This window comes from Gopherus evgoodei, chromosome 9 (assembly GCF_007399415.2).
Source record: "Gopherus evgoodei ecotype Sinaloan lineage chromosome 9, rGopEvg1_v1.p, whole genome shotgun sequence".
Taxonomy (NCBI): Eukaryota; Metazoa; Chordata; order Testudines; family Testudinidae; genus Gopherus; species Gopherus evgoodei.
This window is the reverse complement of record NC_044330.1, coordinates 95354814-95380111: the sequence shown is the minus strand read 5'-3', so window position 1 is coordinate 95380111 and position 25298 is coordinate 95354814. Positions and strand designations below refer to the sequence as shown.

Here is a 25298-nt window from a genome sequence, read left to right as displayed (position 1 = left end):
CCACCGACAAAGAGCAGCTACACTGCGCACCTTTTAGCAGCGCAGCTATAGGGGCATAGCTGTGTCACTTCACACAAAAGACACAGGCAATTCAGTTAAGACCAGCCGTGAAATTTGTGTTGAACCTTCTGTATTATGCTTTTGTCTGAAGCCCAGACACGACCCCAAGGCACAGCACAGGAGCCCAATAAGACCAGAAAAGTAACAACACTTAAGCTCCTACACAAGTAGAATTAGCCCTCACCCCTCCTCCCTTTCAGTGAAACTCACCAGCACCATCCTAAAGAGCCGAGCCGAGCTGGTTTGAGTGCAGGGACCTCTCTGCCCCACTGCCCCTCGCGCCGGGGCCTTTGCTCGTGGGGCTGCCTGCCCGCCCCGGGTTAAGTAAGCGCCTGGGCTTCGTGCATTTGCCTGCAACCCCAGCAGTGCAACCCCCGGCCGCAGAGAGAAGTGACCCCGCCCCCGCGCGCAGACCTGACCCACTGCCCCCCCAGGGAGCCCCCAAATCACACACTCCCTTTACCCCCCCCAAATCCACCTGACACCCCGCACAGAGCACACCCCGCCCCCCCCCAGCCCTGAGCCAGAACCCCCCCCGGGAGCATCCCCCCCAACCCCCACAGTCACATCCCCAGGGCGCCCCCTTCCCCTCACGGAGCCTCTCCCCGAAGATCGCTCCCCCCGGGTCTCGCCCCCACCGCCCGCGGGCTGAGGAGCCGACCCCCGCCCCGCCCAGGCCAGGCGCCTCCTGGGCCGGGCCGGACACTCACCGGGGCCGCCGAGCGCGAGCAGCAGGAGGCAGCAGCAGGGCAGGCTGAGGGGCCGCGGCCAGGGGCTGCGCGTCGCCATCTTCACCAGCGCTGGGGCCCTGCGAGACGAACGGACGGGCGCAGTGAGAGCGCAAAGCCGGTCATATGATGGGGAGGTGCACTCGGCGGCCAGCCAATCACAGAGCCGGCCTCACCCAGCCGCCAATTTTATGGGTCACAGGTATAGTTCACCTCATAAATGAGGCGGGCGGGCAGGTGGCAAACCAGGGATGCAACATAGGAGGGGGGCTTAGCTCTATGTTTCCTCCCATCTCAGAGTAAGAAAAAGCAGCTGCTCTTTATCTCTGTAGAGCAAGGATGCATCAGGCTGAAATAGCTGTAACCCCTCAAAAAGCATTCCCCTCCAGAGGAGTAATGTAATACAATGTGTTCTAATTACTGGGACTGCTAACACCACCTACTAAGGTTGCCTCACACTTCCCATTCTAAGACCCTATTTTCAGTTGCTTATAATGTTGCCAAATTTTAACTGTTTATGATTAAATTTTCCATGCAGAATGTCTGTCTCGGGCTGATTTTTTTTTTTTAATTTCATCCAAAATGGTTCAACCATTTCTCAGAATGACACTAAGGAAAAATACATTATTTTGCCCATATCAGAAAGTGTTGAAGATGTTTTCTCTGAGAATTTTTAGCACTCCCATGCTTTGGAACAAAGAAGTAAGCTTCGAGGGCGGGGGGTTAGGATGGTGTAAAGCCTCTGTGTCAGGGAGGTGCCATTTGCTGGTCTTGTGAAAATACACTCAAATTTGGTCAAGTTGTAAGCCTTTAAAAAATGTCAGTTCACTCATTTGGTAGAGACTTTTTTGTTTTTAGCAACTACATTCCTGAAGAATCTGCCCTCACTGATCATCCTTGAACCTTTTACAGCTCTGAGTCATGACCAGATTGTATGTGCCATCTTCTCAGAGCTCCTATATGTGACTAGACTGCACAAGTGCTATCGCCACAGAGCAACAGAGCATGTTCCAGTGCAGGGATCCCAGGATAACGTCAGTCTTTCCCTGTAATTGTTGCTCCTGGACCAAGAGGCCAGGCACTAGAATTGAGACCAGGAGACCCTGTCTGTCCTATGCTGTTAGTGACTCCCCTGCTGGTGCCCAGGCAGTGTGGAGAAGGACGCTGCCTGACTGGAATGCAGAGGAGAGAACAGCTGGCCTAGCAGGAGAGAAATTAGTAGATTAGTAGATTGGGACAAGGAGCCTGCTGACAAGCCTGCTGACACTGGGACTGAAGGGTTGGGGAAAGTGGCACTGGCTGGACAAGGAAACTGGGACAAGCAGCCAAGGAAAGGGGTGGGACTGAGACAGGGAATTGGGAAGTGGTGGGGGCGTATGAGGATTAGATTGAGATTGGATGAGGAGCCCTGTGCGGGAGCCTGGACTGGGAGCCAGTGGAGGGGAGGGTGAAGACAAGAAGTTGGGAGGGGAAAAGTGGGACTGGGTACAAAGAGTTGGGATGAGGGGGGTGAAATTGATAAGTGATTGGGAGTGGGTGTGGGGAGGGGGCAATGGGGACTCAAACAGGGAGCTTGGAGGGGAAGACTAGGACTGGCTGGGCACAGTGACTGGGACTGAGAAATGGATTCTGGGACTGGGTAGACAAGGTGCCAGGGATGAGAGAGAGACGGGACTGGGACAAGGACAGGTTGAAGGGCACGGGCAGACAGTTTCAGACGTGGTGAAAACAGTCAGAACACTCCCATCCAGAGCCTGAAATGGAACACAGGATTCCTGAATCTCAATATAACCCTGCTGTCAACAAATATCTGTGAAACCACTGGCAAAGTGTGTGACCCATCCAACCGTAGTGCTGGTCAGCGCAGAGGATGACAACCTATTACTGTATTGCTATTCATTACTCTGTTACCTCAAGTGGCAGAGATCTGCGTAGTGGTCTGCTGATGTCCCATGTGGGAGTCACTATGATGCCACATGATGGAATTTCAGAGGGCTTTTTTATTTGCTTTTTTTATAAACTTAAAAAATTACACTTAAAAAAATAATTTAAAGAACATAGTAAGGCTGGAGAGTCAAGCATGCAAAAGTTAGCAAATGGCAATATTAAGATTGCCTATGCAACCTTGGGTGTATGGATTACAATTGTCTTTAATGACATGATCACATGTTGTTTTTCAAATAAGTAGTAATAAATATAAATATAATATAACAAATGTAATTATGGCAACTGCCAAAACATTGTCTCAACAATGAACAAGACACAAATATTAAGGTAGTCCCTTTCCCAGAGGTTATAACGTAAAATGATAATCTATTATGTATATCATGCGTTATTTAGAATTATATTTATAATGATTACAAATGCATTAAAGTAATGTTACTGTTGTATGAAGATTGTACGGATAAACTATTTATTTTATTTTACAATAGTATCCAGAAGGCCCAGTCCAGATTGGGGCCCCATTTTGCTGGATATTTTGCTTCATAAATGGTCATGAACAGCCTTGCTCCTAACATCTTACAGTCTGAAGCTTTAAGTTTTCAAATGCTGACATGCTTATTTTTAAGCACATGAGTAGTCACACTATGGGCTATACCCCTGATCCTGCTTTACTGCAAATGCCAGTTTGTTGTTGCTGTCCTGAGAATTCCTGCAAAAGCAATTGAGCATGTGTGTAGGCCTATCCAGGAGCAGGGCCTAAGAAACTTGAGCAGACAATGAGGGAGGAGTAGAGTCATGAAAGTTCTTGAAGGTGAGGTGAGGCCAAGAAGGTGAGTAAATTGATGGGGTGAGCCTAATGTGGTGAGGGAGTCAAAGAGGCAGTGTAATGGTGTAGACAAGGCAGATAATCACAGGAGCTGTGTTAGGTATGTTCCTGCGGGGGATGGTGTAATATAGTTAATTAATTATCTATAATATCAATAATTGTAATTTATGTAATTACTTGTAATGTTTTATTTCTCCAAAGAACTGCACAAGCAGTTAGCCTGATATTGCAAGCCCTTCAAGCATGGAACTCCATTGAAATCAATCAGTCTTACTGTTGGGAGTTCCTCACACAAAGTGCTTGCAGGATGGGCATATTAACTAGATCAGTCCCTTCCTTTTAAAAAAATGTACAACTACTCACAGGATCAGCCCAAGCTCTGAGGGCATGCAGATATATCTAATCTCTCTAGGCACCACTGTACCTGATTACCCATCTCTATTTCTATTGAAATGGAAATAATGACAATCTTTCTGCCTTCCTTCTCCGTATGTTGGAGAAATAGCTCGATCAGCGCACACGTTTTTTGTTAGCTTGTGTGTAGAACTTACTGGGAAAAAGCTACGCTGATTAAATTAATTTTACATGTAATGCCTGATCCTGTGCTCATTGAAGTCAATGGAAGAGCTTCCTTTGGTGCAGGATCATTGGTGCAGGATCAAGCCATTAGTTCTAAACGTAGCAAGGTCTGTGGTCATTATTCTCTCTTGTAGGAGTAAATATGTGATTTTTGTACTCCAGGTCCAGCTTTCAGGATCATGAAGTGTGATCTCTCAGGCACATTGGACCTGTTTCAGGAAGGAGTTTGAATACGAGAACAGAGATCTTCAGCTAGACTCTGTAATGAATGTGGAGCCACTAAAGAAAGGAGAGCACTTGGCTGATGTATTTGTAACAATCTGTATTCCGGAATGCTGCATTTTGTATCAACTGGAGCTTTACTTCAGGGCCTGTGGGTTCATTCCTAAATGTATGTGGATTTAAATGTTCCCTTGTACTATTTGCATACTGTACAATCCAGCCTTTGGCTAGTGCATCAGAGCCAGAATGTGAACATGAGCAGAAACAAAAGTGAAACTGGTTAGTCTGTTTCATGGTCTGAGTTTAGAAGAGTAAAAGAAGGGACCAAATAGATTATTAAAACTGAACAAATATTAAGAAGATTTGCTTATCACTAAATATGCCAAGGTATGATTAGAAACAGGTAAGCGATTTCTTAACCTCTATCTAATTTTTAACCTGACAAGGCCCCCTTAAGAGTGTTCCCCTTAATCAAGAACACTAAAAACATTCAGGCAGGTTTTTTTTTACATGGTTGCTTTGACATCCCCCGCCCCACTGTCTGTGATGTCACCTTATCTCATTGTGAGCTTATCAAATACATTGTGTGTTCTGGGATTGGCTGAAGCTGCTTGGTGGTGGTATGTCATGGTAACTGTTCTAAGCAAGGAGAAGATGAGGAGACAGTTCAACCCTGGAAATTGTGGGAAAGCTAATTTTTCTAATACAATTGATGGACCCAATCCTGCTCCCATTGAGGTCAGTGGCAAAACTCGCATTGACGTAAGTGGGAGCTGCAGCAGGATTTAATTTTTCTTCATAAAAATGACAAAAATACAGTCTCTGCCTTATTATTATTTTACTATCACGCAAGAGATGCTGATGGCTGCCCGGGGCCTGTGGTTGCAAATTTCCGTTAGCTGCAGTGATAATGATGATGAGACAGCCCCTGAGGGAATCTCTCTAGGTCCCAGCCCCAAAATGCAGAGCCATTGAGGACCTCTGTAGGCCTGGCCTGTGGAAACACTGGGACAAATTCTACTCTATTGTGAGTGAGTGCAAGCTCCATTGAGGTTAATGGAGTTGGAGGATCCAGAGATGAATTTGGTCGGCAATCTTCAGAACCCTCACTCACCCTTCAGCCCCTTTAAGTGTTGGGTTTAGTCTTGTGCAGGGGATATTTGCATATTTTAACCAGCTTCCAACCTTATGTCAGCCCCTTAGTTCTTTCTTTTTCTCTCTCACTCTCCTAACTCAAATTACCTTGATCCTACTAACAGAGACTTGGTTTTCAAGATATTCTCTCCAACCCCAGAGAGACAGGTATGCAGCCTGCACGACCGCCTTTCTGGCAGGTTCCAAACGCTTTGCCCTCACCTTAGTTCTGGAACTAGCCTAGCTAGGAAGGGACAAAATAAAGTCTTCTCCCTTTAGCAAAAACGACCAGGTTAATTTTGTAAACCCGCAGAGCTATTTTTATTGAGCGAGCATGACAGCAACAGTTGTGGGTTGGGGTCAGACTTAGGGTGCCCCATCCTAAAAGGTACAAAAAAGTCTCCAGTCCCACTGAAGGGAATAGGAATCAAGGATGTTGCAGGATCCAGTCTCTGAGGAATACTTGGTATTAATCACGTTTACTACCCTGGTGTCTAAGGGCCGATCAAGAATAGTGCCCCATTGTGCTAGGTGCTGTACAAACAGAGGAGCAGACGATCCCTGCTCTGAAGAGCTTACAATCTAAATAGACATGACAGACCCAGGGTGGGGGGATGGGTAGAACACACTGGCAGAGTGAAGACTGGGATGGCAGCAGATGGCATGTTAGGGCCATTACTTTTTGGAGCAGGAGGGGGCTAGTTAGGAGGCACCAAGTTGAAGGGAAGGGAAGGGAGCAAGGGAGACAGGTAGGGGAGAAGAGGGTAGGGGAAATGAGGCTGAGGTGAAAAGTGATGGAGAGGGAGGGAGAAGGTTGGAGGAAGCAGCCTATCAGCACAGAGCAGAGAAAGTCCAATAAAAACTATAAAAAGTTCTCCCACTGTCTCTTCTTTGGCTTGTTCTTACAGTTGCCAAGCCTCCAGGAATGTCCAGGATTTTGGCTATAGTCTGAACAGCTGCTTAATGAGGATCATACTGTATCCACCAGGATGTTACCATTATGAGGATTCTACATTACATGAACGAATTAGCCTTTTAACATTAGAAAAAAGAGTAGATTTTGATAACTTTGGACTGCTGTACTGGTGTCTTTAAAGCAATTTCTTAATACCCAAGGTGAGTAACAACTATAATAAAAAGAACAGGAGTACTTGTGGCACCTTAGAGACTAACAAATTATTTGAGCATAAGCTCATTATTAAATGACACAAAATACCTAGATAACAGACTCACTCTTTGAAAGGACATGTATTTGAGCTTATGCTCAAATAAATTTGTTAGTCTCTAAGGTGCCACAAGTACTCCTGTTCTTTTTGTGGATACAGACTAACACGGCTGCTACTCTGAAACTATAATAAAGTAATGTGTCCAGGAGCCACTAGCAGGGCCGCCCAGAGCATTCAGGGGACCTGGGGTCTTTGGTGGCCAGGGGCCCCTGCCACCGAATTGCCGCCAAAGACCTGGACTGGAAGAAGCTCCGGGGGCCTGGAGAGAGTGAAAGACCCTGCTCCAGGGCCCCCAAAAAACTCTCGTGGGGGCCTCTGTGGGGCATGGGGCAAATTGCGCCACTTGCGGCCCCCGACCGCTGGGTGGCCTGGCCACTCGTTTCTGAAATGCAGATTGTCTGAAAGAGGTGGTGACAGTAAACCAAACAATTAAATTCAGCACCCTAATGAAAGCGCTGAGTCAGGACTCTGGCAGTCACCTGATGCATTTTAATCAGAAACAGGAAACTTCTGTTATAACTTACAGGGATAATAGGTCATGCTGCAGGAAAAAAAAAACAAACAGACAAAGCAAAACTTTCAAAGAAAGGGAACAGGCTCTGAAGTTTGATTTTCTGAAACAGCTGGGTACGTTTTGTGAGCTGACCAGGACAGGGAGACGTGATTCAGACAATATTTCAACATGAGGAGCTATATAATTGAGCAATCAGTTGCTAATCCTTTTAAACTTGATTGCATTAGCTCTCTGCTTTTTCCTAAGGTGACAGCAATTTATGATTGGGCTTTAAATAAAATGGAACCCCTGGCTCATTGAGATTCAGTTTCTTCTTCAGCATCAGTTTCAGTATAGAGCTGTTCTACAGTCATATTAAGTAGTCAGGCAGCTAGGGCTAACAGTGATGACAGAATCAAAGGCTACGTCCACACTACAGGATAAATTCGAATGAGCTTAAACCAATTTTATAAAACAGATATTATAAAGTCGATTGTGCACGTCCACAGTAGGCACATTAATTCGGTGGTGTGCGTCCATGGTCCGAGGCTAGCGTCGATTTCTGGAGCGGTGCACTGTGGGTAGCTACTGTAAAATAATGAGGCCAATAACATCGATTTGGGTCCACACTAACCCTAATCCGATATAGTAATATCGATTTTAGCGTTACTCCTCTCGTTTTGTAGGAGTACAGAAATTGATTTAAAGACCCCTTTAAATCGATATAAAGAACAGTGTAGTGTGGATGGGTGCAGCGTTGTCGATTTAACGCTGTTAAAATCGGTTTAACAGTGTAGCGTAGACCAGGCCAAACTTTTATGCATTGTGTAATAAATGGCAAGCTAGTTAAAGGTTTTGTTTGTTTGTTTTTGGAGTGGTGGGAGTGATAGACAGTAACTTACACTGACCTAGCAATCCAGCGTTTTCCTAACACAGTTTCTTTCTAAAGTCAGATTGTATGAGGACTAAACATTGGCATTTTAACTATGTTTCATATTAGTGATCAATGCCGATGGGTGACAAAGGTTCCAGTGCTTACGGTCTCTGTGGAATTCAGGACATATTATAAAAGTCCCCAATACAGGACTCATCTGTAAACTATAGGATGTATTAGTGAGAATGAAAAATGTTCTTGTTTTCATACTGACACTGATTGACTGTATGCCATTGCTCTCTTGTGGATGGAATCTACTGCATGGCTTTGGGCCTATACTGCTACCACAGAAGGGATTCTCTTGTAGATTAAGTATTAGAGGGTTATGTTTGAGCAGGGTGGTTTTTACACCCACCCACCCACAGCAATAACTGATCTTATTGCAAATGGCCTTATACAATAAAACCATATTTTAGGAGGTCTTAGCAGCAGCCTTGTTTGTTACATATCTTCTATTTTCCAGAAAGAAAATATTAAGAGACCAGTTAGCCTTCATCCCCCTTCCCTCACTTTGCTTTAGGGAATTATTTAAGCTAAAAAAAGGTTAGATGCAGAGGAAGAACATACTGATTATATCCATATAGAGAGTGCACTGTGTAAGGAGCATTGATTTCTTAGACAAGGTCTCAGCAGTATCATTCAAGCTCATTGTTCCTGCAGTACATCCTAGTCTTCGGCAGAGGGCACTGCAGAGAATCAATGACTTGCTTTGCTTCGGGCCACCAGACTCTTCAAGCCTGCCATTATGTGTTGAAACATATGACCCGCACCTTCATTGTAAAAGCAACTGATCTGGCAAACCCTTACCCATGAGAGCAGTCCCACTGACATCAGTGGGACTTGCTTTGTGAGAGGGAAGTCTTTCTGGCAGTGAATTCGGCATGAACAAGTCCTATGCTTGTAACAAGTTTTCCCAAAAGGCACCAAGTGTCAGATGGCACAACCCCCCCCAAAAAGGTGGTCCAGCATTGTTACAGAAGTGAGTATCAAATGTATTTTTTTTCAGAAGTGTTCTTCATATTTCAGATTAGTATATACAATGATTCTGAGCAAGCTCTCACTTGACAGCAGCACCAGTAGTGACAAAAAACCAATGATTTGGGGCTAGCTGCAGCCGGTCCCGTTTTCTCAAGGAGTCACTCCCCAGTCAGGGCTGGGAACTGTGTATTTGGGTTCAGTACTACGGAAACAGGCAGTAAGCCCTATTTAGTATTTTAGTGCAGTTTTTAGTACTCCCATGCATTCTGGGCCTGGTTCAAAGCTCAGTGAAGTCACTGAATTTAATGGGGCTTGGATCAGGCCCTTAATTTTTAAACCATGTTTACCAGCCTCTCTCTTAGAAAACAGTGTGTCAGATCTTAAAATAAACAAATAAATAAATAAACAAACAAGGTGAATCGAAGAATGGAACCCACCTGGAAAACCCAAGTAAGTGTGATACCTCAACAAAAGGTAACTACTTCATCGGATGAACTCAGGAAGAAAGCAAAAATCTTGTTATCAAAATACATCCCAAAGATATAAAGGAGAGTGCTAAAGACACATTAGCACACCAATATATACAAGTCTGATTAAAAAGACACTTCTCACACACACACAAGTAAGAGTTTATCAACACAAAACTGTTTAATATTTATTAAATGACACAAAATACCTAGATAACAGACTCACTCTTTGAAAGGACATGTATTTACATTATTTACCAACTTAACAAAGACTCTCTGTACCCATTTTAGACTTGTTATGAAACATTAAAAAGGTTTTGCTTTTTGCATTAAAGGATGCAATGGTGACACATGCCCCATTTGCAAATCTGCATAACTATAACATTTTGATGCAGTTAAAGAAGCACAATTTTATATTCTAGTAGCTGAGTGAAGAGGCTTCTTAAAAGTAACAGGGTTAGTTTTTTTCACTCCAGAGATACTTCTGAAGAATTGTTATACAAAAAGTATATTACATTTTTTGAATGCTGCTGTACTCTTACAACTTTACTGTAACTTTTCAAAGAAAATACTCTTCCTATTATATGAAATCACTAAAAAACAGTGGTATTTGAACATTTTTTTAGATGCGCAAATAAAACATTGTTTAAAAGTAAGCATTAGGGCAAATGATATGTTTAGGGAAACGAAAAATACTGTGACTGAAAGATGAGACTTAGGAAGTTCAAAATATAAACCACGGCTAAAGCAACTTAACAAATTTGTTAAGTCTCTTATTAACTATTTACTTTGGCACCTTTGTGTGAACCATAGAACAAAACAATGTTTACAACACTTTTGCAATTACAGCATTTAAACAAAATGGTCACTTTTTTTAAACCAGCCAAGACAAAAAAATAGTCCATTTATGGGTATAAAGATAAAAAAACCTAAAATATATACTTCTAAGAATAAACTGCAATTTCTTATCAACAAGTCTGCTATAAACTGCATGCAAGAGTCAGGATTAAAAATATGTGGCTGAACAGACAAGCTGTTTTATAGCCAAACGAGTTGTGATCCAAGGCCACTAAAACAAAAATTAATATATGGCTCAGTAGGCAGGCACATGATCCCAGCAAGAAGTATGGCTGGATGCTAATCTTGGCTGCAGCTTTGTCACTAGCCAGGAGCGAAAACCACTAGCAGAAGAAATGAAGAATTTGTCGTGGATAGGCCAGTGGGGTAAATAAAGGGATATGAGGGCATGCTTTTCCCTGCTTTTCTTCAGGTCCTGGTCAAGCCAGTGTTCTCATAGGCCACTCATTGGGTTAGTTTAATAGCTGGACTGCCCGTGAAAAGGGTAACTCCGTTTCAGTGTCAAAACTTGAAGTATGACGACAATTCAGGACATGAGTTTTCTACACAATAGTCTCTGCATTTACTGGTTGAAATAAATGGGATAAAAAAAATAAAACCAAAACCAAAACCTTCTGGTTGGTTATAATTGAAATTCAATACCCATCTAATTAGAGAGTCTAATAAGGTCTCCTTTTTAAGTATGTGGCATTGGTTGTATGTAAACTGTTGCAACAAATTGGAACATGGGCAGTCAAATATTTTGGTTTCCGTCCTTCCCCTAAAAGTGAATATTCTGATGCTTTCCCTCCATAAACAGTATCTTCTTTTAAATAAATCTTTTATTTGAGAAAACAGAACCACCATATACATGGAGAAGAGAGACATAATGCAACTGATACAGAAAGAAGTTTAAACATAATGAAGATAGAAAAGTCATGATCTCAATTTCATTGTTGTCCTCTCCCTGGTGGCTCTCTGCTTATGAGTTAGTAGTTATAGGCTTGCCTGATTCCCTGCAGGAGCAGCCTCCACAAGAAATGCCCCCTCTGGATATATTATGCCTCTCGAAGGTAGTGACCCTGAATGTCTCCCATTGGATTAGACTGATTACTATGCAAAAAATTGACAGGTTTCTTACTGCAAATCACGTGGAACAGAGAGCTGTGCAAATTTTATAAGAAGTCAGCATTGAGGGAACAATATGAAATGAGGAGTGCTCTTTACTGGGGAAGAACCCAGCTTCTTTGTTTTGTCAAGTGAGCACTTTATGAAAAGGAGCTTGAGGAAAAAAAGAAAGGCAATTCACACCATATAGTTGTCTAAGAAAAGCAACATTCAGGAAGGGGAAATTCTGGATCTCTCTCACTCACACACACACACTCTCTCTCTCTCTCTCTCCAGGTTTATGTACTCCACAGGGCCATAAGGTGATGAAATAATAGATAATCAGGAATATACAAGTACTAGTCATCAGGCGAGTTAAGGAAAGACCATTATTATTATTATTTTAAAATAAAGCCACATTTTCTTGCCTCCTAGGGTTGTCTCGCATTTCTCTGGGCTGTAGATGCCTGAAAGTGAATCAGATTCTTCATCTTGCTATGCCGCATGGCTGAAACTGAGTCAAATGATTGACCAGGTGAGGAGGGGTACCAGAGCTGTCACATGTCTAGGAAAAATTAACTCTTCTGCTGCCACTTTATAATCCTGGCATATTCTGATAGAGCAAAAAATGCTTCTGGCTGCAAAAACTTCAAGCAATAACCTCTCTGTCTGGGGAACCTCTGTATTCAAGCTATTTTTTCCTCCCAGGTTTCACGAAGATCCAAATAATGCTCTCGTCAACTAGGAAAACAGGATCTAGATGCCTTGAAGCAATATTTAAGTATCTTTCTGCATGAGAGGTAGGCTTAGAGTTCTAGGAGGCAAAGCTTGCTACTGTCTAGGACTGAGTTCTTAAAGCTTTAGGTTGGCTTGACATAACTCATAAAAGCAATCCAACGCAGGATATGTCTATAAGATTCTCACCCTTTCTAAATCTAGGGTGAAGTTCAAGCCATTTAGATTGTTTCAAAGAAAAATAGTATTAAAATCCATTTGTAATTTTTGTTCATGTAGTTTTTGGTGTTTTTTTGTGTGTGTGTGCAAGAACTGTGTTGCTTTTTGCCTCATTTTATAATACATTATCTTTTGCTAAGTGTTATTACAAAGAGTTGGACTCTCCTGCTGAAGACTAGTAAAAACTGTTACTGTTTCTGTTGCTGCTGTTTTATGTTAAGAATAGGGTAAACGCTTTACATTTTGGGGTAAGCCATATAAATACAAGTCTAAGTTTGTTAATTAAAGTAAGTGGCACAGTTATTTAAGAAATGGTACATATTTTGTAACCTTACAATCATTTTATATTGATACTGTTTCCTTTACATTTCCTCCTAATTGCAACAGAGAATATTTTCTACATCAATAAGTATAAACTTGACTTGGTAATTATTTCCCTCCCCCGGGTGAAATCTAAATATGAGTGAATCAAATCATTGGTCGTTTTGCTACTTGATAAATATATCCAATATCCTGTACAGTAAATTAAATGTTTGCATGCAGCTTAAGCATTTTAAAGGCTATTTTCTGTATGTTAATTAACCTTCTGCTTGATAGTTTAAAGATGTAAAAGAACATTTGTCATATACCAAGGGACTCCTCTTCAGACTCGGAGACAAATGGAATCACGAAGACCAGGTACTTTCTTACAGTTTTCTGCATATCATACTAAATAACATGCAAAGAGTTCAACAGCATTCTTCTTAAAATGTAAATAGTACTCTTTAAATGGGCATATTAACCACTGAAAAAAGTCCACTCTACTATACTTTTCTATTACACCGCTTTCATTCATTCATCGGTAGTATAAAAAGTCAAATAATGGGATCAACAGGCTAGTTTATCCACTGGCAATTTAGTATGACACCAAATGTGCAGAAAAACAAAGGCCAACATATGTTTATGCAATATAGTTGTACTGGTTTGGGTTCTCTTTGTCTCTTTCCATGTAGTCCCTGTCAATTAAGGATTCTATTCTCTTCTTAAGGTCAGCAGGCTGTAAAATAATGCAGATCATCAGTACTACTTCTTTTTGCAGCCATCTCTACAAAGTTTCTGATCACTGAGTTCCTCCTACTTTAACAATATTACATGAATACATTTTTCAAATTACCATCTGAATAGCTAAATGTCCTATTGATCAATGACAGAAATGCCACAGAAAATCCTTCAGGTACAAGAGCATGACAGATCTAAAATGTCTTTCACAGAAATAGAAAGCAAGTGTGTGTGATTGTCAATTTTGGGGTCTGTCAAACACGAATGCCCCATTAAAACTGAAATTTAGGCAGACATAACTTCCCATAATGTAACGCTTGTGTATCTTCTAAATCAGGTCACAAAGGGTATTTTGTAACACATATATATAAGAATTATATATATAAAAATGCTTATCTCCTGTTTGTGTGGAGCTTTCATCCAGTAACAGAGATGTACTTCGTACATTTGAAGGCATACTGTATAAATAAGTGACCCAGATTGCTGTTGTACAAAAGACACTCACGAACAAGGAAGAAAAAACATTTACGTCAGCTATTATACCTATGCATGCCTGGCTGACAATTTTATGCAATATAAATGCTTACTTATCTGCAGAGAAAATTTAAAAATTGGTGTTTTTCAAGAAAGGTACAGAAGAAAGTGGAGAACACCAGAAGTTACAGCTGGCTGAAAAATGAAACAAGTGATTCACATGTTTATCTGCAAACCAAGCTTCAAGTTCAATATGAACTTGTCTCTATCTATAGGGAGCGATCCGTTCATCTCATTCATTGTTTGAGACAGCCACAAGCTACAGGTGTTTGTAAATCTCAGTTTACACAAAGTTTTAGCCAGAACTAATTGTCTGAAAAGTTGTATTAGATATTTGTTATTCTCTTCTTGATAAGAAGTTTGAACTAAGCAGCTGGGAAGCAGCATCAATACTATGCAACTTGTCGCAAATAACTACCCATAGTCTTTTCAGAGAATGCATAGCCAGAACATGTTCCTTAACAAATAAGGCTTATAAATAAGGCTACATTTTAGTCACAGGTATTTTTAGTAAAAGTCAGAGACAGGTCACAGGTAGTAAACAAATATTCACAGCCTGTGACCTTTCCATGACCTTTCCCTAAAAATACCTGTGACTAAAACTTGGGGGGGGGGAGGGGCTTCCTGGGGACCCGCGGATGCTGGGGGAAGGCGGGCCAGGACCCCCTCCCAGCAGCAGCAGAGTTTGGGTGTGGGAGGGGGCAGGGGACTGGGGCCCAGGGTGGGGTGAGGAAGGCTCTGGGCAGCGCTTACCTGGGGAGGGGGGAGGAGAGAGGGGGTCCCCAGAAGCAGTGACATCCCCCTCGCTCAGCTGCTAGGCAGAAGCATGGTTGCAATTCCCGGCCAATGAGAGCTGGGGGTGTGTGTGCCTGCAGGCAGAGGCAGCGTGCAGAGCTGCCTGGCCACGCCTCTGCCTAGCTGCTGACCAAGGGGGTATATGGCTGCAGGAGCCCACCTCACCCCATCCCCTGCCCCCTCCTATACCCAAACTATGCTGTTGCTGGAGGAGGCCTGAGACTGCTTCAGCAGCAGCCAGTGCTCCTGATGCAGGGGCTACCTGAGCTGCCCCTGAATCAGGCGCATCGGCTGCTGCAGAAATCATGGAAACTCGCAGCCTTACTTATAAATGTATGCAAAAAATAATCAGTCCGAGAATGACTTACAAACAAAAAGGAGGCTACGTTTTTAATGTTATTCACAACCAGTAGTTTACCAGGCTCTAGAATAATATGCTTTATCTTGTAGCTTTACTTAAAAAAAGTCTTACTATGTCTTTTCACTCGAATGCATAAATAAATATATATAACTGGCACATCAAACACAATTCCTAGAAAGGAATACTTTCCCTACCAAATAAGAATGCTTCACAAGCTGTATTATTTATTCAAGTGATCTCTACAACACCGATGAAGAGAAAGTATAGCAAGGAACAACATCTGAAGCAAAAGAAAGAAAGAAAGAAAGAAAGAAAGAATCAGAACTCTACCTTTACTGGGAATTTAAGCTGGTTGTACACCTCTGACACAAGCAAATTGTGGCTCAGAGTCTTGCGCATCTTCATGATTCGCACAATTGCAGCATCAATTTGGTACTGCCGGTCCTGAAATACTCTCTCTGTAGTGCTTGCTTGTTCCTCTACCTGGATGAGCAGTTTAAAAAAAAAAAAAAAGTGTTTTAAGAACACTAAAACAGTCAAAGTGATCTTGCAGAGAGCTTAGACATTAACCCCAGCATTTTTGGTGTCATATATTTGTCTCCTGACTTCCTTCCAAAGTCCTTTTTGAAAGGCTATTGTCTACAAAGAGAAACATACTCACACAGGGGATTAAAATAGTTTCAGTTATCAGCAGGAACCCAATGATAAGTTAATGCCTAGCCATAATATAGAGAACAGAATGCCAATTAAGGCTCTAAATTCTCTTATTCCCATGTAATCTAGCAAGATTAATCCATAGCAGTTTGTAAAGTTTTTATTTAGTAAAGCTTCAGAATACAAAGGTAAATGGTATACACAACAACAGGTACTATTTAAATCTTTCAGATTCCTCGAACTATGGGTAGATTATCAAATCTGATTAATAGGATAGCTGCAAGGGAATCTGGATTAGTTTGCTAATCCAGATTTAAATCCTATGGTTCACTTGCCACACAAAGCACACCTACATACTTCATGTAGGTGACCAAATATACAAATTCTACACTGGACAAAAGAAAGTTTACTGTATTTTTAAGACATGCAAAAGATAATTGAACTAAGAATCAGGAGAGAGGGCAGCAATTGGGAAAAAAAAACCCAAACCCATACCGTTTCTTTCATCTGGATTTGGTTTATCTTTATCCTGAAGAGCTTGTGTCTGAAATCATCATTGCATGTAAATTTATCACCATCTTCCACGTCTTTGCCTTTGGGACTTTTAGTCAATACTCTAGCTTTGCCACAGGCTAATGACTGGAGTGTTCTCCTTAACTCTCCATCCTCTAAAGCAGAAACAAGCTGTTTAGTATTTTAGATAACAGCATTCAGATACCATCAACCGCATTTAATACTGACCTATCCCAGTTGCTTGCTTTATCTCCTCTAAACTGAACTCCTCGCCTTCATTAAACATAAGCAGCACCAGTGTCTGGAACAAAGAGACTTGAAGCTCTTTTCTGCCCTGTCAAGGATGAAGTGATCAGATGTTACTAAGTCTTCTCGGAAAGAAAAAGAGTCAAAAATCATTCATGTATTGTACATTAATTCAAATGACAACTTGGCTTGCAGGGAAGCTAGAAGCTATCCATTTTATTCAGGTCAGGAATCTGAAAAGGCATATTATTAACCAGCATGCGCTAACTGTGAAATAGAGTACCAGTCTTAGACATGAGATGTTCAGTTACTATTTGTTCCCCACCATCACAAACATGGTGTGCAGTACTTATCTCTACTTTCAGACCAATAAATTAAGTAACGTGTCATTTATCTTGTGTCACACAAGATAGAATTATACCGTCCAATACCAGTCTCTGATGCATTAAACACAAAATACTTTGGGTAGCTCCTGCAATGGCACCAATCTGGACGGTCATTATATTAAAAGAAATTCAAGAAGGTTATTGCCAATGCTAAATATTAATCATATTGCAAGATTCTTTCCTAGAGGTATCCATGGTCCTAGCAAAGTACCTCAAAACTGACAATATCCAGACTGCAGGAATACACCAGCAGAAAATAACCCAGAGACTCATACTTGCCTCTTTAAATTCTGCTTTTAGTACACAGTGACCTAGTGTTGATTGCCATTGAAGTTTCCTACCACTGTGTTTTCCCAGGTAGAAGGTCTTGAAGATCTCCTGCAGTTTTACCATCTAGAGAACAGGAAAGAAAGAAAAACTCCACTTCATTTCCATTTGCATTTATTTAAACAAATAAATGAAATGAAAACAAAACAGTTTAAGGGAAGAGCAAGGTTAGATAGGAAAAACAGTGTTAACATCTCTTTTAAAAAACAAAACCTTAACTGTGTATTTACGTCCTAAAGGTTGATCTATTTTTAAAAATAGTTATAATCCTCAGTCCTTTATTCAAAAGGCAGTTAAACATAAAACATTAACTAATGGCAAGCCTAAGACGTGTTCTACTTCTGCATACAAAATCCAATAAAGTTATCCTTACCTCTGGTGGTAAGTGGACTTCCATAGGCACATAGGTTGGCCAATAACCCATAGTCAGGATGTTCACTGTTAGTTCAATGTTACCAGGTACATTCTGATTTTGCATATACTGCAAGGAGAAACAAAAGCATATTGAAAAAGTGGTGCTGTTCTCTTATTCTTATAGGCAGAACTACCCAGGAAGTTAAACAAGCATTGTCAGTGCCATGTTGGCACAGAATGCAAGTGACCTCATGATATATTCTCTGCACAGAATGCAAGTTAACTACATGAGTATTAGAACAAGTATGATAGCACCTTTCAGAGGCTCTCAAAACCCTTTTTGCTGTTTGTAAAGAAACCCATACACTGCCATTGTGGAGTACCAGACTATTTAAAAGACAGAGAAAACTGAAGCCAAAAGGTTAAATAACTTGACCAAAGTCAACCCAAATCAGTAGCAGAGCCAGGAACACAACCGAGTTGTGCTGACACTGAGTTGTGCTGACACCATGTGCTCTACTCTATCCACTAGATCAGTGATCTAGTCTCGTCATCTTGAAATGCTGTTAAGCTAGACATTCAACAAGTTTGCACATTTATTTCAATATTATTTCCTATTAAATTCCAGTAGGTACTTGGTTCTGCTGATTTTTGCTCCGTTATTAGTGAAATCAGTTAGTAAACTAAGGTAGAAGATTTTCAAAAGGCACAAATAGGATTTGAGTATTCCATTCCCATTGACTTTTCAGTAGGAGTTGTACTTCTAATTGCATTTTGTCCTTGAAAAAAATCATCCCCTCCCAAGGATCTTTGTACAAAAGAGAAACAAGTTAAAAAACCTGCACTCTGTAGGAGCAAGTTATTCTCTGGGTCTTCTGAAGGAGACTAAGTTACTTCAAATGGTAAGGAACTATTTACAACTAGAGCTTTAAACAAACATTTTGGCCATAACACACTGTGACCCAAGAACCTCAATGCCCTCTGGCAAGGCGGTGCAGAGGGGTTATAGGAACTTCTTGGGTTTGGCATGTACATTCTAGTTCACCAAAGTGCCATGAGAGATCTCAAATAAAAGCCAGTGTCACGCTGGTTATTAACATCATTGCAAATGCATGTATGGATATTGGGGGGTGTATTGTTATAGTTATTACCCACGAAATTATGTTCTTGAAGGTCTGTGTCTAGGGCCTGGTCACTAGCAATGTGTTTTCTGGCAAGAATGTTTATCTGCTGGCTCTTTACTGTAACTAAGTACTGTATAGTTCACATTGGATCTCCTATCACCTGTCAGAACTGAATGTTAGGAACATTGTGGGAACTTCGAGACACTACCTAGCAGGAAGAGAAAACACCAGAATAGTGTGGGGGTAGGATAAGGTGGGGAGAAACCTTATATTGAGGGTGCACTCCAAGGATTTGCCCTTGTATTTGGAAGCAAAGATGACACCCCTGACAATCTTCACTGAACAAAATAAAGGACAGAGCTTGCTTTATGAAAAAACAAGTCTCAACCAGACTGCTGAATATGCTGGAAGAACTTTGGCTGAATAAGCTTTTTTTGTTTTAGACGGGTGTAATTGTTAGTTAAATTTAGTCAGTAAAAGTATGTTATTGATTTTTTAATATAACCGTTTCAATATTCTTATTCACTAGACTTGAATCGCTGTTCTTTGATACAAACTTATTGTTTTCACTATAAATCTAAGTGCTGTGATAAGTAAATTGGTGATCTGAGTGAATCTTACAATTGTTGTGTACTAATCCTCTGGGAACAGCAAGGCCTGTAATTCTGAGAGTGTTCAGTGGATAAGAGCTTGGACATTGCGAATGTTCTGAGACTCCAGGATTTGTGTATTGCTACTCTACAGAGTGAGCGAGGCTATGCTGTGCTGCCAGAGGCTGGTGGTTTCAAGGAGCTGATCCACAGGCACAGCCAAGATTCCTTCAAGCTAAGAGGAGGTAGTAGTGAGGTGCCTCCCACCCTGATACCCTGGGATGCTCATACATACCCACAGGAAAGTAATAGAACACTAGAGAACAACCATGGCAGGCTTACAGCGATACCTGTTTAACTGTATCATGATCTCTTTGAATTCCATGTCTTTAACTTCCTTCAAGCTTGCTGGTGAAAGCAGCTCCACATCTATAAGAGAAGTTTTTAATAATTAAAAAACACAGTCAAAACCTAAGAAGCAACACATTTTAAATGGTGACAGTTTTCAGAGTGGTAGCTGTGTTAGTCTGTCTCAGCAAAAGAACGAGGAGTTACTTGTGGCACCTTAGAGACTAACAATTTATCTGAGCATAAGCTTTTGTGGGCTAAAACCCACTTCACTCAGATGCATGCAGTGGAAAATACATTAGGAAGATATATATACACAGAGAATATGAAAAATGTGTTGCCATACCAACTGTAATGAGAGTAATTATAAGGTTGCGCTATTAGCTGAGGTATTATCAGCAGAGGACAAAAAACTTTTGTAGTGATAATCAGGATGGCCCATTTCCAACAGTTGACAAGAAGTGTGAATAATGGGTGGGCGGGGAATTAGCATGGGGAAACAGTTTTCACTTTGTGTTAATGGCCCATCCACTCCCAGTCTTTTATTCAAGCCTAATTTAATGGTGTCTAGTTTGCAAATGAATTCCTATTCTGCAGTTCCTCAGTCTGTTTTTGAAGTTTTTTTGTTGGAGTATTGCGACTTTGCGGTTTGTAATCGAGTGACCAGTGAGGTTAAAGTGTTCTGACTCGTTTTTTAATGTTATAATTCTTGACGGCTGATTTGTGTCCATTTATTCTTATATAGACACTGCCTGGTTTGGCCAATGTACATGGCAGAGGGGCACTGCTGGCACAAGATGGCATATATCACATTGGTAGATGTGCAGGTGAACAAACCTCTGATACTGTGGCTGATGTGATTAGGTCCTATGATGGTGTCCCTTGAATAGATATGTGGGCAAAGTTGGCAACAGGCTTTGTTGCAAAGATGGGTTCCTGGGTTAGTGTGTTTGTTGTGTGGTTGCTGATGAGTATTTGCTTCAGGCTGGGGGGCTGTCTGTAAGCGAGGACTGGCCTGTTTCCCAAGATCTGTGAGAGCGAGGGATCGTCCTTCAGGATAGGTTGTAGATCCTTGATGATGCGCTGGAGAGGTTTTAGCTGGGGGCTGAAGGTGACTGCTAGTAGGGTTCTGTTAATTTCTATGTTGGGCCTGTCCTGTAGTGGGTGACTTCTGGGTACTCTTCTGGCTCTGTCAATCTGTTTCTTCAAACTAGACACCATTAAATTAGGCCTGAATAAAGACTGGGAGTGGATGGGTCATTACACAAAGTAAAAACTATTTCCCCATGCTAATTTTCTCCCTCTACTGTTACTCACACCTTCTTGTCAACTGTTGGAAATGGGCCATCCTGATGATCACTACAAAAGTTTTTTTTCTCTTGCTGATAATAGCTCACCTAAATTAATTACTCTCATTACAGTTGGTACGGCGACACCCATTTTTTTCCATGTTCTCTAGGTATATATATATATCTTCCTCCTGTATTTTCCACTGCATGCATCCGATGAAGTGGGTTTTAACCCACGAAAGCTTATGCTCAAATAAATTTGATAGTCTCTAACGTGCCACAAGTACGCCTCGTTCTTTTTACATTTAAAATCGTTATACCTTAGGTCAGAGAGCCATTCAAATCTAGCACACAAACAGAAATTCAGGAAATATATTATTATTAATTTAAGAACTGTCCTAGGGCCAGGCCATTGACCTAGTACCTGCACATTGATTTTAACGCTGATCTTCTGCATGATGATCTTAGATCCTTGAAGTTTGTACCTGGATTAAACTTTAGAAATCCTGTCTGACCAGGCACAAGATTTTGTACTATGAAACAGTGAAGGTCCATTGGTAAGAGCTGACAGGCAGTTATACGGGGCTGAGAGTCCTTAACACTGGATAAAAACCATGACCCAAGAGCAAAAAGCACATTGTATTCTCATAGCATAAGTATTTTGTGCCAGAATCCTTTAGTTTTACCCCTGAAGACTAGGATGGTACAAACTAGATGGTCAGTTTGAACTTTAAATTCCTGACTTCTGCCTGGTACTAATGTATTTGCTTATATGAAATTGTTTTCTTATAACAGAATAAAATTGTTAAAGATAAACATAATATTTTAGAAAAAGATTTACACACCCACTGCATTTTCCCTTTCACTTCTTTCAAAAAAGGATGACCAATAAATAAATAAATCTGTTATAGGGGGAAAACCAGATATTAATTTAGACTATTATTTCTAACAGAGAAAAGCAGGGAGGGAGGGCAAGATACTCACCATGTTTGAGTTTGGAAAGCATAGATTTTTCTGCATCTACTGATGCACTTTTCCCAACTAATAGCCGCTTTGCTAGATCTTTCTTATAGAAGGCCTCAAAGACATCTTTTCCTGTAATGTAAAGGACATGATTTGTTAATGATCAGATAAAACTTGTTTGTGAAAACTGCAACATTTAAATGAAAGGTTATTCAATAGGCCCCATCTAAAGTCCATGGGAGCTTTTCAGTTAACTTCAATTAGCTCTGAATCAGGTACCACATGAGCATTTAGGGCACTCTCTACAGCTAAATGATTGGAAGACAAACTAAATCCACAGAGAAACTGCACGCCTTTTTTTTTTTTTTTTTTTTTTTGAGGCAGATAGATTAAAATCAACTTGCAAAGAAACATTATGTTACAGATAAAACAACTGTACACAAACAAAACTGTAACCCTTACCATAGATGAACCTAAATATAATCATAATTTTATCCAGCATTTTTCAAGTTCTTCATCAGTAGCTTCTTTGTTGCCTGCACGAAGCTTTGAATCCACATACTTAGCTAGAAAGTAAAACAGGTAAAAGGAATTGAAAAAACCTGATTCTGCCGGGCATCAGAATGAACCTACATTTAAATTTTGACATTTACCTCATTCTGGAGACGTTTAAAAAAACAAACAAACCCAAAAACTATGGTCCTTTTGGAAAGTCAGAACAATTAGACATTACCATGAACAAATTTAGCACTGCCATTTTGACATTACTTTCATTCATGCCTTTAAAACATCATTAAATTGCAATAGTTCAAAGGCCTCTTCTCATATGAGTGAGAGTACCAGCTTAAATATAAGATGACGAAAAATCACAAACTCATGACTATTCCACAGGCCTGCATCTGTTACTTTAAAATTAAGGTTTTTAAGCAAAATAAACCATAATCCACATAAAGGTCTATAGCTAAAGTAGAAGCAAAAGAAGATATTAGGTACCAGAGTAAAATCTGTTGTTAAAATCGTTCTAGAAATTTAAACCTGGGGAAGAAAAATTGTGCATGCTAGCTGATTTCAATTGCCAGTTTCAGTTTCAAATGGTGGGAGAATATCTGCTAAAATTATTGAAACAGAGACCACTGAAAAATAGGGCACTCTGAAGCAAATTTCCACTATCAGGGTAGTCCCACCAGCCCAACAGATAGCATAACAGGTATTGTTCCATTGCACAGGAAAGTGAGAGGGTCTGTATTTCTGTATGCCACAGAACACTGGCCCACAGGGGCTCCGTTCACTGAGACGATAGAGAGATAGTGGGCAGGAAGGTCATATGGTTGGTTGGTGGATCCACTACTACATAGTTGCACGGGCTGCAGACCCCTACATCACTCTGTGCACATATGAAGTATCACAGGGACTGCATAGACTCCTGAAGACCAAACTAATTCCACTGTCAGGAAAGTTTTGCCTAATCTCTGTTAGTGATTGACTTGGGTCCTGAAGCATGGCTGATATACCTCAACTCAACCAAAAAACCCCAACAGAAACTAGCCAGTGAAATTGTGAATGATCATTCTTCATAACAATATCTAATGCTTCTGGAATCCTATTAAGCTACATCTCTACCTCGATATAACGCAGTCCTCGGGAGCCAAAAAAAAATCTCACCATGTTATAGGTGAGACCACATTACATCGGGGTAGGGAGAGGAACCACTTTTACTGCTCCTCGCCCCAGCTTCTCCCCCACTCCTGCCCTCCAGGCTTGCCACGCCAATCAACTTTTTGGCCCAGCAAACCTGGAGGGGATGGGGGAGCATGGAGTGGCACGCTCAGGGGAGGAAATGAGCTGGAGCGGGAAACGGTTCCTCTGTGCCCCGCCCACCTCCACTCCATCTCCTCCCACAAGCACGCCATAGCTCCACTCCTCCCCTGCCTCCCCCCAGGCTTGCCATGCCAATCAGCTGTTTTGCACCGCAAGCCTGGGAGGGAGGAGAAGCAGAGCTGAGTGGCAAGCCTGAGTGGGAGGTGGTGGAGGCAGAGGTGATCTGGGGCAGGGGGGCCGCAGCAAGGTAAGGGGAGGGGGCTGCAGAGGAACCGCTCCCCACCCCAGCTCACCTCCCTCTGCCTTCCTCCTCCTCCTCCCACGAGCACCGCCGCTCAGCTCTGCTTCTCCTCCCTCCAGGCTTGCTGTGCAAACACCCTGATTGGTGCGGCAAACCTAGGAGGGAGGGGAGAGAACCAGAGCTCGCTGTGCTCGTGGGAGGAGGCGGAAGCGAGGTAGATCTGGGCGGGGGACCTGGGGGAGGGCCACAGTAAGTAACAGGGGGGCGCAGAGGAACCGCTTGCGGTAACATTAATTGGATATAACGAAGTAAAGCAGCCCTGTCTCCCGGAACGCGCTTTAACCGCGTTATATCGGACTGCATTATACTGGGGTAGAGGTGCATTTGCAGAAATGTGTGTTGTGGTAGGAGCTTATACACTTTAGTTATGCTTTCTGTTAAGCCTCCTTTCATATATAAAATCCCATCATTCCCCATATCATTTGTTCAAATTTTATAATCAAAAAACCCCAAATAAAAAAACAACCAACAAAAGAAAAAACAGCTTCTATGTAGAAAGAGAGACTGAAAATTATACCTATCAGTTCAGCTGTTTATTGGTCTCTTGTTAATGAAGGTTTCAAATGCTTCTTTCATAGCATTGACAATTTCTCATTCTTCAGAAAGCAGACATCAATAATATGGTCAACTTTATCCTTAAAATCTAGCAGTTCTTGGACCATAGTTTTGTCTTTTTCTGGGTTAATTACTATAGTGCTACCAATGCCTGAAAAACAAAATTCACCCTTCAATCAAAATTCTAAATACCAGATCCAAATGAAATCTTCAAACAAAAGTTGGATGATGTAAAAGTTCAGATTGTACAATGAAAAAATGTTTGCTTCCTAACACAACAATAATTAAAATGGCAGAAGTACTTGCTATACACAGATATTATTTTATATTTTGAATCCCATACATCAATGATAGTCAGCAATTAAAAAAAAAAAAATCAAATTGCTGAAGTCAGTGTATAGCAGAACTTGCATTTCAGAAGAGACGCAAACACAATGGTAAGCCAACTTTATGATACAAACACTTAAAGATGATAGTCAAATATATACGATCAAAATATTACATGCTGTAAGGACTCATTCCTGCAGAGACTTACATGGGCAAGACTCCCCAGTGAAGTCAATTTCACCACAACAGTAATACAAGCACTCTCCTACCAAAGTTAGGATGCCTG

The 25298-nt window shown here is 41.3% G+C and overlaps 2 protein-coding genes across 4 annotated transcripts in view; both read right to left on the bottom strand.

Moving 5' to 3' along the window:
* The window catches only part of LAMP2 (lysosomal associated membrane protein 2), a 29069-nt gene extending 28165 nt beyond the window's left edge, over nucleotides 1-904 (bottom strand). Inside the window, exon 1 of one of the 3 annotated variants that reach the window (XM_030574275.1) lies at nucleotides 771-904. In XM_030574275.1, the coding sequence (XP_030430135.1) occupies nucleotides 771-849 (79 nt within the window). In that variant the 5' untranslated portion in view covers nucleotides 850-904. The remainder of the gene's footprint in view (nucleotides 1-770) is intronic. The other 2 variants (XM_030574276.1, XM_030574277.1) reach the window with 2 other exon arrangements.
* An 8843-nt stretch (nucleotides 905-9747) lies between these two features.
* The window catches only part of CUL4B (cullin 4B), a 34153-nt gene continuing 18602 nt past the window's right edge, over nucleotides 9748-25298 (bottom strand). The window contains 14 exon segments of the mRNA XM_030575023.1: nucleotides 9748-13525; nucleotides 15548-15700; nucleotides 16367-16539; nucleotides 16613-16718; nucleotides 17296-17409; nucleotides 17717-17828; nucleotides 19765-19806; nucleotides 19808-19840; nucleotides 22029-22143; nucleotides 22474-22518; nucleotides 22521-22577; nucleotides 24648-24661; nucleotides 24663-24717; nucleotides 24720-24844. Coding sequence (XP_030430883.1) covers nucleotides 13430-13525; nucleotides 15548-15700; nucleotides 16367-16539; nucleotides 16613-16718; nucleotides 17296-17409; nucleotides 17717-17828; nucleotides 19765-19806; nucleotides 19808-19840; nucleotides 22029-22143; nucleotides 22474-22518; nucleotides 22521-22577; nucleotides 24648-24661; nucleotides 24663-24717; nucleotides 24720-24844 — 1240 coding nt within the window. The 3' untranslated portion in view covers nucleotides 9748-13429.